General features: G+C 39.8%; 1 protein-coding gene across 5 annotated transcripts in view; it reads left to right on the plus strand.

Annotated features, from left to right (window-relative positions):
• The window catches only part of PLEKHH2 (pleckstrin homology, MyTH4 and FERM domain containing H2), a 112,431-nt gene that overhangs the window by 10,839 nt on the left and 86,495 nt on the right, over positions 1-15,097 (plus strand). For 4 of the 5 annotated variants that reach the window (XM_038394642.2, XM_038394638.2, XM_038394639.2 and 1 more), the window contains exon 2: positions 1,205-1,334. In XM_038394642.2, the coding sequence (XP_038250570.1) occupies positions 1,212-1,334 (123 nt within the window). In that variant the 5' untranslated portion in view covers positions 1,205-1,211. Of the gene's footprint in view, positions 1-1,200; positions 1,335-15,097 lie in introns of those variants that run through there. The other variant, XM_043511877.1, reaches the window with a different exon arrangement.

Consider the following 15,097-nt stretch of genomic DNA (forward strand, 5'->3'; position numbering starts at 1 on the left):
GGGCCTGTGTGGCCTAATTCAACCCTCTCAGGGCCAGTGTGGGAAGCCCTCCCCCCATCACACTCGTGATTTTTGAACTTTTGGGTTTGTCAGTACTACAGAGGGGCAGGCATCAGTAGGGGTCCCTCTAGTTGAGGAGGTGGGGAGGGAATGCAGGAACAGTGCAGGTACTGAAGGGGTTGGGGCAGGGGGAGTACTTTAGAAGGGAGGACAGAAAGGGTGGCTATGGATAGTGCAGGTTTTTTGGGGGCAGAACTGAAGCCCCTCCTATGTCCCCCTTACTGTATAAGTGATCCCACCCCTTTTCCTCCTCCCAGCCTCCTGCACTATTTGACCTTTGTTTTTCTAAGGAACAGCAGCATGAGAGGGAAGGGTGAGTGTGGAGCCCCTTCCCCACTGCTGCAGAAAGCCTGGGGAAGGAGTGGAGTTCTGGTTCTTTCCATTATTCAGTGAACAGTGGAGGGAAGGGAAGCCCTGGATCCCACTCCGTCAGCCTGATGGAATAGCCATGGGGAGGAAGTGTTGGGAGATGGTGCATTTGTAGGGGCAGGGACTAGAGCACCACTTTAGTCAGTGTCAGTCTTAGACTAGGGCTCTCTATTCAGGATGTCTGTGTTTAAAAACAAACCAACCAACCAGTAACACTTTAATGTTAATTAAAAAAAAAAAAAAGCTGTATCTCAGAAGCTCCTTGCTCAACTGATTTCAAATTTGGACCACCAGGCCTGCCTCAGCTCTCATGAGGCACAGCACTTTCCAAGAAATTCCCAATAAACATTTGGATTTTAGAGGACTTTAACAGCTGTTTTTTTAAACCAGTAAGCTAGGTTCCATTTTAACTATTTTGGTGCTACTATCCCCCATAAGGAGTTTTCCTTCCTAACAGAGGCTTAGTTCTCTGTAAACTTCTTCTATGCATGAGAAGAGTGTACAGTAGCTAAAGGTTAAGACAGTTGATGTTTCCCCATTTACCAACAGAAAATGTTTTGCAGTTCTATAATAACTTAGAAAATAAATACAAGTAAACATTAGTATGAAACATCCCTTTATTCTAAGTGCCTGTTTAGGCCATCATACTTTCCCCTGCTTTCATAAAACAGCCATGTACAAAAGTTTTAGGGTCCCCTAAGATCAAAGTTAGTATGTATACAAAAAAAATAGGCCCAGACATATTAAAGGCAACCTGATTTTTTTTTCTCCCCAGGATAAGTATGGCAGATTTTTCAGAGTCAGAAGGAGCTGAAAATTGGAAAGAAAGATGTGTAACTCTGGAGTCACAGCTGATGAAATTTCATCTCCAGGCAAGCAAGATCAGAGAGCTGTTAGCAGAGAAGGTAGGTCTTATTATATTAAAATAAATAATTTATAGAGACAGTTTTATTTGATAATAGGGGATAAGACTAGTTTTGCATCAGACTACCTCACTTTTGCTCTTTCTAGGACAAACTGTTTTTTTGTTTTTTTTTTAAAAAAAAATTTAAATTACCACCATTGAAAATGTAAGAATTTTGCATATCTAATTTCCCACCAGAAATGTTTATTTTACAGTAGCAATCTAGAAAAGATTCTGCTGTAGAGGAAAAAATATGTACCAGCATTGTAATAAGTAACACTTCATTCTAAGTATTTAGGGTCTGCTCCAAAGCCCGCTGAAGATAGTGGAAAAGTTTCCTCACTTATCTCATTGCACCAATGCAGCATTTTAAGTGTCCACTGCCAGTGAGTATAAGCACAACCTTGGGACTTACTAATTCATACACAGACAGGGATCCAGAAATAGGAGATGGTGGGGGCTTTTTTTTTAATTAAGAAAATTATAAAGGGGTATAAAATTAAAAGGAAGCCTCCTCCTTCAGAAGAAAGTAAAAATAAATTCCTTCCCTCCATTGTAACCAGTATTTTATCCTAGGTTTGCCTGCTGTTTTATTTATAAGTAGGGTGTCGAGGTTCCTTCCCCATTCTGAACTCTAGGGTACAGATGTGGGGACCTGCATGCAAGACCCCCTAAGCTTATTCTTACCAACTTAGGTTAAAACTTTCCCAAGGTACAAACTTTGCCTTGTCCTTGAACCGTATGCTGCCACCACCAAGCATTTTAAATAAAGAACAGGGAAAGAGCCCACTTGGAGACGTCTTCCCCCAAAATATCCCCCCAAGCCCTACATCCCCTTTCCGGGGAGAAGGCTTGATAAGAATCTTCAATTTGTACAGGTGAATACAGACCCAAACCTTTGGATCTTAAGAGCAATGAAAAATCAAATCAGGTTCTTAAAAAAAGAATTTTAATTAAAGAAAAAGGTAAAATAATCACCCCTGTAAAATCAGGATGGTAAATACCTTACAGGGTAATCAGATTCAAAAACAGAGAATCCCTCTAGGCAAAACCTTAATATACATTTCATCTAGCACAGCTTATTTTACCAGTCATTAAACAAAAGGAAATCTAAACACATTTCTAGCTAGATTACTTACTACCTTAACAGAAGTTCTGAGGCTGCCTTCCTGATCTGTCCCCGGCAAAAGCATCACACAGACAGACCGACCCTTTGTTCCCCCTCCCCTCCAGATTTGAAAGTATCTTGTCCTCTCATTGGTCATTTTGGGTCAGGTGCCAGCTAGGTTACCTTAGCTTCTTAACCCTTTATAGGTGAAAGGGTTTTGCCTCTGGCCAGGAGGGATTTTATAGCACTGTATACAGAAAGGTAGATACTCTTCCCTTTATATGTATGGCATAGGGAATGTATGATTCAAATGAATTTCCCTATATTAGAGGCCAATCAGATTTACATTTATATGTAATGTAACAAGTTGTAGACAGAAAAGTAAATTTTGACCATATTACACTAACTTTTAGTGGTTTACAAGATACAGTGCAAGTGGGAAAAGTAATTAGCAGGTATGAATTTCAGGTTGCTATAGCCTTTAGAAGAAAAATTGGAACCACGTACGCAGTCCATGAGAAATGCACTACTTTTTCCTTGTACTAGAAATACCATGCAGATCAATACCATATCAAAAATTAGCAGTCTGTGGCTCTAGAAACATATAGTCTTAGAATGCAAATAATGTGGGTGGTCTCTAATTCTTTATCCAAAAGGTTCTGGGATATTGCACCAGATTGGAGGCACATATTACAGAAGGCCAAATTCACTGGTACGCTGCAGCTATGTTGTGCTGCTCTAATGATGCAAAGCAATTGTAAACCTGGCTGGCTAGCTCAGATTTATGTCTGCTTTACAGTGTCATTGTAGTTCAATGTAGCTAAAATATACTGCTGAATAGAATTGACCAGACAATGACAATTCCATTTAATGGCAACTTCAAGGTTTCTCATTAGATTGAGAACTTTAAGACATTTTTGCAGAAGTGGAACTGTGGGTAGTTAGGGTACTGGCTGAGATGTGGGAGCTGCAGGTTCAACTTGCTGCTCTGCCTGATTCAAAACAGTTTTTCCATCCCACATCACTTCAGATGAGTCAGTGCAGGGACTTGAACCTGTCTCTTCCACATTACTGCTATGTGGTTAGGGTATTGGCCTGAAAAGTCAGTCAGTCACTCCCTCCCCCACAAAGAAACCTTCCAGATGAAAGTTTTGGAACTAGTACATTTCTCTGAAAAAGTGTTCAGTCTTTGACAAAACAGCATGCTTTGTGAAATAAAATTGTTCTTACCAGCTCCACTGCCAAATTGGGTACAGAGTAGATTTTTGTAGGTTTAACAATAAGATAGGAATAATTAGTTCTAGGGAGGAGTCAAAAGTGTAATAAAGAAATATAGAACAACAGTGCAAGCCAATGGCTAAAGTTGCCATTTTTATATAATTGACAAAGTTAAAAGCAAATGGAATTTGACAGTACCATCACTCTTCTCCCATCCCCACACCCGCTCTGTTTCTTGTTAAGTAGTGACCAAAACAAAACTCCTGTTTAACATCATACAGTATGTGTCTTTTTGTAAGAAAAAAAACCCTTGGAATGGGAATTTTACATTTTGTACTAAATGTGTGTGTGACAGGAATCCCAGGGGAGACAGCTGAGGTCAGTTAGGGTGACCTGCAAAGAATGGGGCAGGCAATCCCCAAAGCTGGTGGATATTCCAATACTTAGAAGCTCTTTTGTGCTGACTTAGTAAAGCTATTATACCTCACTGGTTACTCAGAAGTCAACAATGCAGTTCCCTTAAAGTAACCCACCCTCATGCCTCCACCTAGTCAACAAAGTCAGATATGATGAGGATTAATGAAAATCTTAATCATACAAAAAGGGTTCTACCAATCTCAAAGGATCAGACACATTACCTCCCAGGTTAATGAATATTCCAGATCTTACTCAAATGCACACTTATAGTCAAGTCTTATTAACTAAACTAACATTTATTAAAAAAGAAAAGGGAGAGTATGGTTATGAGTATGCATAGACATGAGTTCAGTTCTTGAGGTTCAGATTCATAGCAGAGATGGTGAGCTTTTTTAGTTGCAAAGAGTTCTTTCAGAAATAGTCCATAGGTTATAGTCTAATGTTTATATTTCAGGGCGGTCCAGTTAGAATTGGGATCTCAGTCTTTGTGGCTTAGGCTTCCCCTGCCTGAAACCTCAAGCAGATCTGAGATGACAGGATCAGGACCCAAGCGTCTTTTATACAATTCCAGGTCTTCTTTGACAGGTCAGAGTCCTTAGGCCAACAATCGGCAATTAGGGCAACTTTGAAGTAGGTCAATTTCCCAAGCATCACGGCAATTAGCTACACTAATTAACATAAGGCCATTGCTTATTTTTCCACCATTTGCAGAAGATTTGTTGTACATTTTAAAGAGAGATGAATACAATAGATATCCTATGTTTCAAAAACAGACTCCAACGAGAGACTGCTGAATTGGAATTAATTTGCAAACTGGATACAATTAACTTAGGCTTGAATAGAGACTGGGAATGGATGAGTCATTACACAAAGTAAAACTATTTCCCCATGTTTCAGAGTAGCAGCCGTGTTAGTCTGTATTCGCAAAAAGAAAAGGAGTACTTGTGGCACCTTAGAGACTGTCTCTAAGGTGCCACAAGTACTCCTTTTCTATTTCCCCATGGTATTTCTCCCTCCCACCCCACCCCCCACTGTTCCTCTGATATTCTTGTTAACTGCTGGAATTAGCCTACCTTGCTTGTCACCATGAAAGGTTTTCCTCCTTCCCCCCCCCCTACTGCTGGTGATGGCTTATCTTAAGTGATCACTCTCCTTACAGTGTGTATGATAAACCCATTGTTTCATGTTCTCTGTGTGTGTATATAAATCTCTCCTCTGTTTTTTCCACCAAATGCATCTGATGAAGTGAGCTGTAGCTCACGAAAGCTTATGCTCTAATAAATTTGTTAGTCTCTAAGGTGCCACAAGTACTCCTTTTCTTTTTGCCTATGTTTACAGTTCATTTAAATGTAAAAAGAAAAAGGAGTACTTGTGGCACTTTGGAGACTAACCAATTTATTTGAGCATAAGCTTTCGTGAGCTACTCTGAAATCTTTAAATGTAAAGAAGTTCTTTTGATCTCTGAATTAACAGAATACAGACTGTTTGATTACATTGTTGAGCTCTACCAATGTATATGTAAATACACAAAACCACAAACATTATCTCCCCATATGTTTTTAAGGGTTGAATTGGAGTAATTTATTTTGCAGGATGCTTAACCTTTCTGGTCATGCATCACAATATAGCTTAGCTAGTCCTCTTTTCGTAGGACACAAATCCAAATAAAATGAAACCCGTATAGAACCATTGCAATTTTTAAATGCTTCCCTAAGCCATAAGGCTCACCAGCTCGCACAAAGATATATCACAGTAAATCAGTTTTTGTTGGAATTTGACAGGGCCAAATTTTGCCGTTTTCTCCGTGCAAGAGGATCTACCTGGAACCGTCATGTTTCCAATGCATACATTGGCCAGGCCAAGAAGAGGCTGAAGTGGGAGGGAAGGGCTACATCCCTCTGTCCCCACAGAGTTATGGCCTTTTCCATAACAGTGCATCAGAGTTAAGGTGGCAGCACGACTAGTGGGTCCACAACTATGCAGGTCAAAGGCTAAACTTCTCCATGAACACATGTAGTGGCTGTTGTCCCTGTGGCATGAATGCAGTTCAAGCAAGCTGTAGCTGAGGGTCAGATGGCTACTACTAACATACTGGATCAAAGGTTCTTGGAAGGTTGGGTCCTCCCTACTACTCTAATTTAAGAATTTATCAGTAAACCCATCGTAAGCATGTGTCCTTATCTTTAGGTAGCCTCTCGTGCCCAGACATGGCATTGAAGAGGATTTCATCTCACATACCTGCCCTGAGGGGCCACTTCCTTGGCTCTGCAATGGCCACCAGTCTCACTTGGCATGTTTTCTTGACTCCCTCTCTGGCTTTTTGTTGGCTCCACCCTCTGGCCTAATCACATAAAAGAGTTCACTCCCTTCCCCCAGGGTACTGAAAGGTCCAACTGAAAGTTCACAAAATGTCCAAACTTATAGTTTTTCTGCCACTCTGTTCAACTGAAATCTGCTACTTCCTGGCCCCTACAGAGATTGTGTTCAACCAGCAAAATTCTCTCGCTGCTTCCCTTTGTGAAGGACTCCAGCAGTTTACCTCTGAGGATTTCCCTGTTGCTTGTAGGCTCTGTCTCATGGCTCCCACCACAGGAGCCTACTCTGGTCCCTGTTGGTGACTCAGCCTGACTTCCTGAGGCTCTTCCCAGCTAGGAACAACCTTGTTCTTCTCTCTAGGGTTTTTCTCCCTGTATTGAGTTCCCAGCTCTATATAGATAGTGCTCTCCCTGCTTCACCGTGGCTCGAGTGGGTGGTCAGTCTTTCTAATTAAGCCCCGTGATACCCAGCTGGGGTTACTAATAACCTTTATAAAAAGAAAAGGAGTACTTGTGGCACCTTAGAGACTAACAAATTTATTAGAGCATAAGCTTTCGTGAGCTACAGCTCACTTCATCGGATGCATTTGATGAAGTGAGCTGTAGCTCACGAAAGCTTATGCTCTAATAAATTTGTTAGTCTCTAAGGTGCCACAAGTACTCCTTTTCTTTTTGCGAATACAGACTAACATGGCTGCTACTCTAATAACCTTTATGTTGGATATAGCTTATCAATTAGCTGAGGGATAGCTGCTAAATCAGAAGCAAGGCTAAATCCAGCTTGCCTCAAAAGGCTAGCTAACCCATGATATCTACTTTGTATTAATAGTACTCTACATGGTAGAACAATACCTAAACAGTGTGTTTTAAAATATTTTACATAATTCTGTGCTCCGATGGTAGCCTATTGTAAGATTAACATTCCTGAGCACGTGAGAAAACTTAAATGTGTGGGGTTTTTTTGCTTTATTGCTAAATGATTCTGAGGTGTATTTTTGTTTTTTTCCCCACATTTATATTGAATGAGCTCTGTCTCTTGTTTAGCTTCATTACATATAGTTATACAGATAAGGTGCTATTTTGCCTTGCTATTCCAGTTGACGTTTTCCTTCTGTATTCTTTATCAAGCTATATAATTTGCAATAGTTTACTTTCCTAGAACATTAGCTTTCTGACATCAAAATGAAGAAGTGTAGTTCTTGTTGCATTAGGTATTGTGGGCTAAAGACATTTAGGACTTTTTGTGTTAACATTTAAACTCACAGCAACTTAACATTGTTCTGTAACACTATTGTGATCAACCAAATTTCACCCTAGTAGTTATTATTCCAAACAATATTGGAAGACTAAAAAATTATTATTGCTATTAGAAATGGGCCTATTCCACTGTCCTACTTCTTGCCTTTTTTTTTTTTTAATACATGTGTTCTACTTGTGAGCTGGAGTTCCCGTCACACATTTAGCAAGTCCATGAGAGAGAGAGTGGCCAAAAGTAAACAAGAGAAGACACCATGTTGGTCATCTGCAGACTTGGGCTGATTTTGATGTACATGATGTCATTCAAAAACCAGCATTTGGGTTGTTGTTTTTTTTTTGTCACTTTGTCAACTAGTGATCCAGTAACTTGTTTTTTGCTTGTTTGTTTTTTAAATTAAAAACAACTCTATGCCAACCTCCCCCCCCATATTTATAAGGGGAAATTAAATGTTTAGTTTAAAATTAACCTAGATATGTATCTATTCCTTTACACTGAATTACTACTATGTTTATTCAAATTTGGAAATGCAAATATTTGGTGTATTTTGTAAAACCAGAAAGTATCTTTCAGTGGTATGCGAGTTTGAGAGCTTTCATATTTTAATTTTAAAGAGCTATAAAAGTGTGACTACTACAACTTTTTATATTTTAGGAGATTGGAAGACACAAAAGGTGTTTTGAGGGGGCAAAGGAATACACAATATTTTCAGCAGAGTCAATCATTCATTCATTGTTTTTATTGGTTTGGGGGTTTTGTTTGTTTTTTCATTTTGTCAGGTAATAAAGAGAGCATATTTTTAGAACTCCAACATGCAAAGAAAGAAACCTTGTAGGAGTTTTAAGCAGAAGCTGCCGCTGTAAGTGGGAGAGGTCTTTATAGGAATTTGAGGAATGGTGTAAAAGTATCCCTAGTATGCCAAATTTAGGCTGTCTGAGGAGACTGAGCTTGAAGTAGAAGCATTTATTTTATTACTGCTTTAGTCTTCTGAGTGTGACGTTTTAAAAAATCCTTTCTGTAAACAACTACAGTATTTTACTGTGAGTTAGGCAGTAGCTAACATTTAATGCCAAGAGGAAAATCCATTCCCCCCCACCCATTTTTTTTCATCTACTACTCAAATGACGTGTTCATTGTTTCTATCACTAACAGTGTTTTAGCAGGTTTCAGAGTAGCAGCCGTGTTAGTCTGTATTCGCAAAAAGAAAAGGAGTGCTTGTGGCACCTTAGAGACTAACAAATTTATTAGAGCATAAGCTTTCATGAGCTACAGCTCACTTCATCGGATGCATTTGGTGGAAAATACAGAGGGGAGATTGATATACACACAGAGAGAACATGAAACAATGGGTTTATCATACACACTGTAAGGAGAGTGATCACTTAAGATAAGCCATCACCAGCAGCGGGGGGGGGGGGGGGGACCTTTCCTGGTGTCAAGCAAGGTAGGCTATTTCCAGCAGTTAACAAGAATATCTGAGGAACAGTGGGGGTGGGTTTGGTTGGGGGGGGGGGAGAAATAACATGGGGAAATAGTTTTACTTTGTGTAATGACTCATCCATTCCCAGTCTCTATTCAAGCCTAAGTTAATTGTATCCAGTTTGCAAATTAATTCCAATTAATTTGTTTTAGCAAAAAGAACTATCTAATTTTCTTTAAAACTTTCTATTTTGTATTTCTTTCAGTCATATCCTACAAGGACTGATTATGAAACTAGTCCAAGTCTTGCATTATGGCCCAAACAATAAAACTCAAAGTAGACATGTTTCTGGGTTTGTTTTCTTGACTGTTCTGAATCATTATTTCATACTCAGAATGATTGTGAACAAAATATTGTGATCAGCATGCTAAAGATACAGGATTACTTTTATAGACATGTTGATTTGTTTGCTTTTAGTTTTAACCTTTCACTTTTGATGTTCTTGTTCATCTTCAGCGAGCAAGTAATAAACATGAAAAATGTTTATTACTTCAGATACAGGTTGTGAAAATTAAAGGCAACAGCTTTCTAAAGTGGAGAATCAGTTTTGAATGCATTCCACAAATCATGCCTTGTCCCTGATTTTTGTTCTTATATAACAATAGCTAAGTCCCCTCTTTCTGCATTTGACATTTTTAAATGGCTGCATGGTTTGTCACTTGATATTTGAAAAATAAAGTAGGCACAATTAGGCATGTGTCATTTGTGGCATAACAATTGTCACATGTACATCTTTGTCAAGAATCAAGGCTACATAGTATGTACATCTTGAGCACGGTTTGTTTGCCAATGGAATGTTTGCAGAAAGCATGATGAATATTTGTATTTCTTCTAGTGGATTGTAATGAATAAGTGTAAAAGGCAGAAAATATAATTGTATCAAAATTAAATAGATGATTCTGCTTCAGTATTTGTTGATTTGCTTTTTAGAGAGCTTATTGTCATAGGAAATAATCATAGAGATGTAGGACTGGAAAGGACCTCAATAGGTCATCTAGTCCAGTCCTTGGCACTGAGGCAGGATCAAGTATTACCTAGATCATCCCTGACAGGTGTTTCTCTGGCCTGTTCTTAAAAATCTCCAGTGACAGAAATTCCACAACCTTCTTAAGTAATTTGTTCCAGTGCTTACCATTAGGAAGTTTTTCCTAATATCTAACCTAAATCTCCCAAGCTGCAATTTAAACCCATTGCTTCTTGTCCTGTCCTCAGTGGGTAAGGAGAACAATTTATCACCCTCCTTTTTATAACCACCTGTCATGGGGCAAGCACACCCCATCCCCGTTTGGGACAGGGTAAGAGCATTGTAGCTCTGTAGTTAGTCTCCCCTGATTACCCTCAGCCTCAGGTCAGTAGGTCCTATGGGCCAAAGTCAATGGGTGTGCTCTCCCCTCAGGGTGGTGTGGCCCAAGATGGCCACCCTTTCCTTCAGGGCTGTAGGGCCCACTGGCCAGAATCAACATGGCCACCCTCTCCTTCAGGGCAGTGTGGCCTAATGGCCAGAGTCAATATAGCTGCACTTCCTTGCAGGGCTGTGTGGCTCAGCAGTCAATGTGATTGCCCCTCCTCTCTGGGCTGTGCAGCCTAGTGGCCTGTTGTGGAGGTGAGCCACCACCCAGAGATAGGTAGTGGCCAGGGTAGGGGGACTCAGGCCCTCTCTGTTCTACCAGGTCCCATCCCAGGGCCCTGTCAATGGTAAGTGTCTTTGCCACTGAGTCAGAGGGGATCTGAGTGAAATACATTGACTTAGGCCCAGTTCTATAACCGGTCCACTGTCTAGTTCCCTTGGAACACTTTCTACCATATCTTCCAATGGAGTGGTCTAGCATCTCAGGTTTTCTTGGCCTGTGCTGTTCCTGGCAGCTCTGACACACTTGGGCATCTGCAGGTACTTGAGTATCCACCTGGGCCTCAGCACCTCTGGCTTCCAGAGTCTGTGGCTTCAGCAGTTCCCAGGTTGGAGCCTGCAGCATGCATCCTCCCTCTTCAGCAGTGAGCCCAGACTGAGCTGAGCAGCTCTCTTTTATCCTGGTACTCTGGTTGGAGCATACCCAGCAAGGGTGAGGGGGCATGGTTCCTCTACCCAGAGTGCGGGGTTAATCCCTTCCTGTCCAGTGCAGGGCAAGCACACCCTGTCACACAACCTTTTACGTACTTGAAGACTGTTCTCATGTCCCCTCTCAGTCTTCTCTTCTCTGGATTAAAGAAACCCAATTTTTTCAACCTTTCCTTGTAGGTCATGTTTTCTAGACCATTTATCATTTTTGTTGCTTTTCTCTAGACTTTCTTCAATTTGTCCACGTCTTTCCTGAAATGTGTTGCCCAGAACTGGACACAATACTCCAGCTGAGGTCTTATCAGTGCTGAGTAGAGTAGAAGAATTACTTCTTGTGTCTTGCTTACAATACTCCTGCTAATACATCCCAGAATAATGTTAGCCTTTTTTGCAACAGTATTACATTGTTGACTCATATTTTCATATCCCAGATCCTTTTCTGCAGTACTCTTTCCAAGGCAGTCATTTTACATTTTGTATTTGTGTAACTGATTCATTCCTTCCTAAGTGTAGTATTTTGCATTTGTCCTTATTGAATTTCATCCTATTTATTTCAGACCATTTCTCCAGTTTGTCAATATCATTTTGAATTCTAATCCTGTTCTCCAAAATACTTGCAACCCCTGCCAGCTTGGTATCATCTGCAAACTTTATAAGTGTGCTCTCTATGCCATTAAAACAAACTCAAACAGAGGCTAGAAATAAATATAATAGTATATGATGGTTCCCAAGCAATTTAAACATTTTGTATTATTTATACTCCTTTAAATTCCAGTCAGTTTTCCAGCCTTGTTGGATTAAAGAACATTATACAGAAATTCAGAGCACAATGTAAGCTTAAAATTCTGATCCCTCCACGTGCTTTCCTATTTTTTGGAAAACATTTGCTGCACTTTCAGAATGCTTGCAAGTAAAGACTTGGTTGGTATAATGACCTGAAGTTTAGCAGAGTTTACAGTGCAAATTTCAAATCCAGATGAAAAATAAAATTTCATATTGGAGAAGTTTTTTCTAAAACGTTTCATTCTTCCTATCTTGAAAATAATTCAGGAAGAACACTTTCTTATTTCTATAATTCCCTTATCAGAATCCCAGTGCACAGATCACAAACACAGTTGAGGGTATTCCAGTTAGAGATTTAATGTTATTATTATTTGTATAATAGTGTCCAAAAGCCATGGCCACGATCAAGTCTCCTTTGTGCTAGGAATTGTACAAACACATAGATTCCTGCCCTGAGGAATTTACAATCCAAGGCCCCAATTCGGCAAACAGTTCTGCACTTGCTTCAGTTTAAACATGTGAGTTGTTCCACTAAGTGAACTCCTGACTCTATTGAAGTCAGTGGCAAAACTCCCATTGACTTTTGTAGGGTGAGGCTTTTACCCATGACTTCTTTGGGACTACTCATATGCTCAGAATGAAATGTGTATAAAGTGCTTGCAGGATCGACATCTAGATCCCCATGTGGTCCTGTGCAGAACTCCAAGCTAGTGAGGCTGTGCATGGACACGGGGATCCACACTAATGGATCTGATGGCAAGAATGAGGCTTATTAAAGGTAACATGCAACCAGTAAATGGTAAAAAAAGAAAGAAGGTGAAGACGGAGAATGAGGGTAAAAGTGAAGAGTTCATGTGGTTACAGTCTGTGAGTACTGGGGTTGTTTGGGAGTATTCATTTTAATAACTCTATGTTACTTGTTTTTTAATAGTTTTGCCTATTTCTATTATTTTATTTCAATCTTTTGCCTTTTACGGTTTTTATTCTTCTATGAATTTCTTTTTATATAGATTTTTGATTGTTCTTGGTTTTGTTTTTTTAATACCTGTACCTGTTTTTTTGAGAAGGAAGAAGGTAGGAAGTATGGTAAGGGAGAGCAGACAAGTAAAAACAATAGTAGCATTAATGTAAGAGAACAGAAAACAAATGGCAACAAATTAGCTGTTTTTGTTCTTGGAGGAGTCAGATGGTGGAATGGAGTTGAACCAGGAGGAAATGCAGTCTTTGACATTACACAAAAGTGATGGGAATCGTCAAAAGCCATAAAAGTATATTCTCACTGCTAAGGTGGGGAGCAGGGCTTTAGAAATCAGCTCCAAAAGGCCAGTAGAAAAGCAGGTGGTGGGGGTTCCTGGTGGTGGGGAGACCCACTGGAATCCAGTATCCTCAGGCTGGAGTGCCTGGCTCAAATGAGGCATGAGAGCATGAGTAGGCCCTGTACTCACCCCTACCCACTTGAGGGAGCCTTATGGGTTGTGCTAGCAGGACCAACTGAGAATTAGATTTTAAACACAGCAAATCTGTAACTTACCTAGTATTCATAAAGCTGCAAGATCCTTCCTCTCTTACTTTTTTTGCCCCTCAGTGCCTTTGGCCATTCACTTCTTACTAATTTGGCTTTACTCACCACTTCATCCATGACCACGTGTATTTTCAAGGTTTTAAATTTTTTCCTAATAGCTGAAAACTGTATGAATAAGTACAGTAAGCTATTGTATAAATAACTATATTCAATGTCTTGTTTCCTGAGATGCTCTTTTATTTTTTGCAATCCTGAATGTGTCCTATAAAATATTTAGAGAGACAAGTTGGGTGAGGTAATATCTTTTATTGGACCAACTTCTGTTGGTGAAAGAGACAAGCTTTTGATTGAACACAGAGTTCTTCTCTAGGTGAGCCCAACAAAAGTTGTTCCAGTAAAAGATATTACCTCCACTGCCTTGCATCTCTGATATCCCGGGACCAACATGGGTACAAAAACACTGCAAACTATAAACTGTTTGTCATTTTGTAAATAAGTTCAGGCTTTAGGCAGCCAGTACTTCTCCAAACCATGGCCTAGGCCCACAAACATTCAGCTATGATCTTCTGTACTCCTAACACTCAACCATTCCTCTCTCAAAACTGTGGCACAGGCAGAAGTTCCATCATCTTCCTGGAGACTCACTCCCTGGCTCTGAATAGTTTACTAACATATTTGACTTCAGTTTGGGCCTTTTTCCAGGTCCACCACAATTCAGCAGATCAAACCAAGCATAATATCCAGTTATTGTATAATATTAGAAAATCACCAGTTAACTAAACCTTGACCACAGAGCAGGCTACAAGCTTGACCTTAAGGTTTCTTGGATAACTATATGTAGTACCTGAAATCTCTCTTTTAACCTGCACAGCTTTTTGTAAGAAATGGGACAAAAACACTTTACAGACTGCTTAAGAGAACATTTTTAGCTCTTGAGGTTTTGGCATCTATTTTAAACCAGATCTATTTATTGAAGTATTACTTTAAAAACAGGAAATGGTATGTGATTATTTTTTCCTTTCTATCCTAATATCTTTACTAGAAAGATAAGCTTAAACTGGAAAAAGAGAGAGAGAGCATTCATAAAGACTTACAAACTGTAGGAAAGTCCTGTGGCTGAACTTGATAAAAGCACAGCTAATTATTCAGCCAACATTATGTCCTTCAGTACATTGCCCCTGCAAGTCCGACAGCTGAATCTAACTTATATAGTCTACGTAGGTATTGGCAGAAGTCCGAGGCTGTTTGCTTTGTAGGAGCGCCCTCCCATTCAGAGAAAATCTAGGCAATTAAGATTGCTTTTCAGAAGCTTGTTTCATGTCTCTAATACAGTGATTTTCAAGCTGTGATCCGTAGGCCCCTGGGTGTCCGCAGATTATGTCTAATGTGTCAATGAAAGGTTGTTGTTACCACAGAACAGTGGGTTTCAACGTGTATTCCACAGATCCCTGAAGGTGGGGAGGGGGCGTGGGCGAAAACTATGTCCAAAGATTTCCACACCTCCATTCAAAAGTTTTCAGGAGTCCACAAATGAAAACTTCTTTCCAAAAAGGAGTAATTTTAATATTATGAGCTTTGCTAAAATATAACAGGTATATGTTTATATAAAC

This window comes from Dermochelys coriacea, chromosome 3 (genome assembly GCF_009764565.3).
Source record: "Dermochelys coriacea isolate rDerCor1 chromosome 3, rDerCor1.pri.v4, whole genome shotgun sequence".
Classification (NCBI taxonomy): Eukaryota; Metazoa; Chordata; order Testudines; family Dermochelyidae; genus Dermochelys; species Dermochelys coriacea.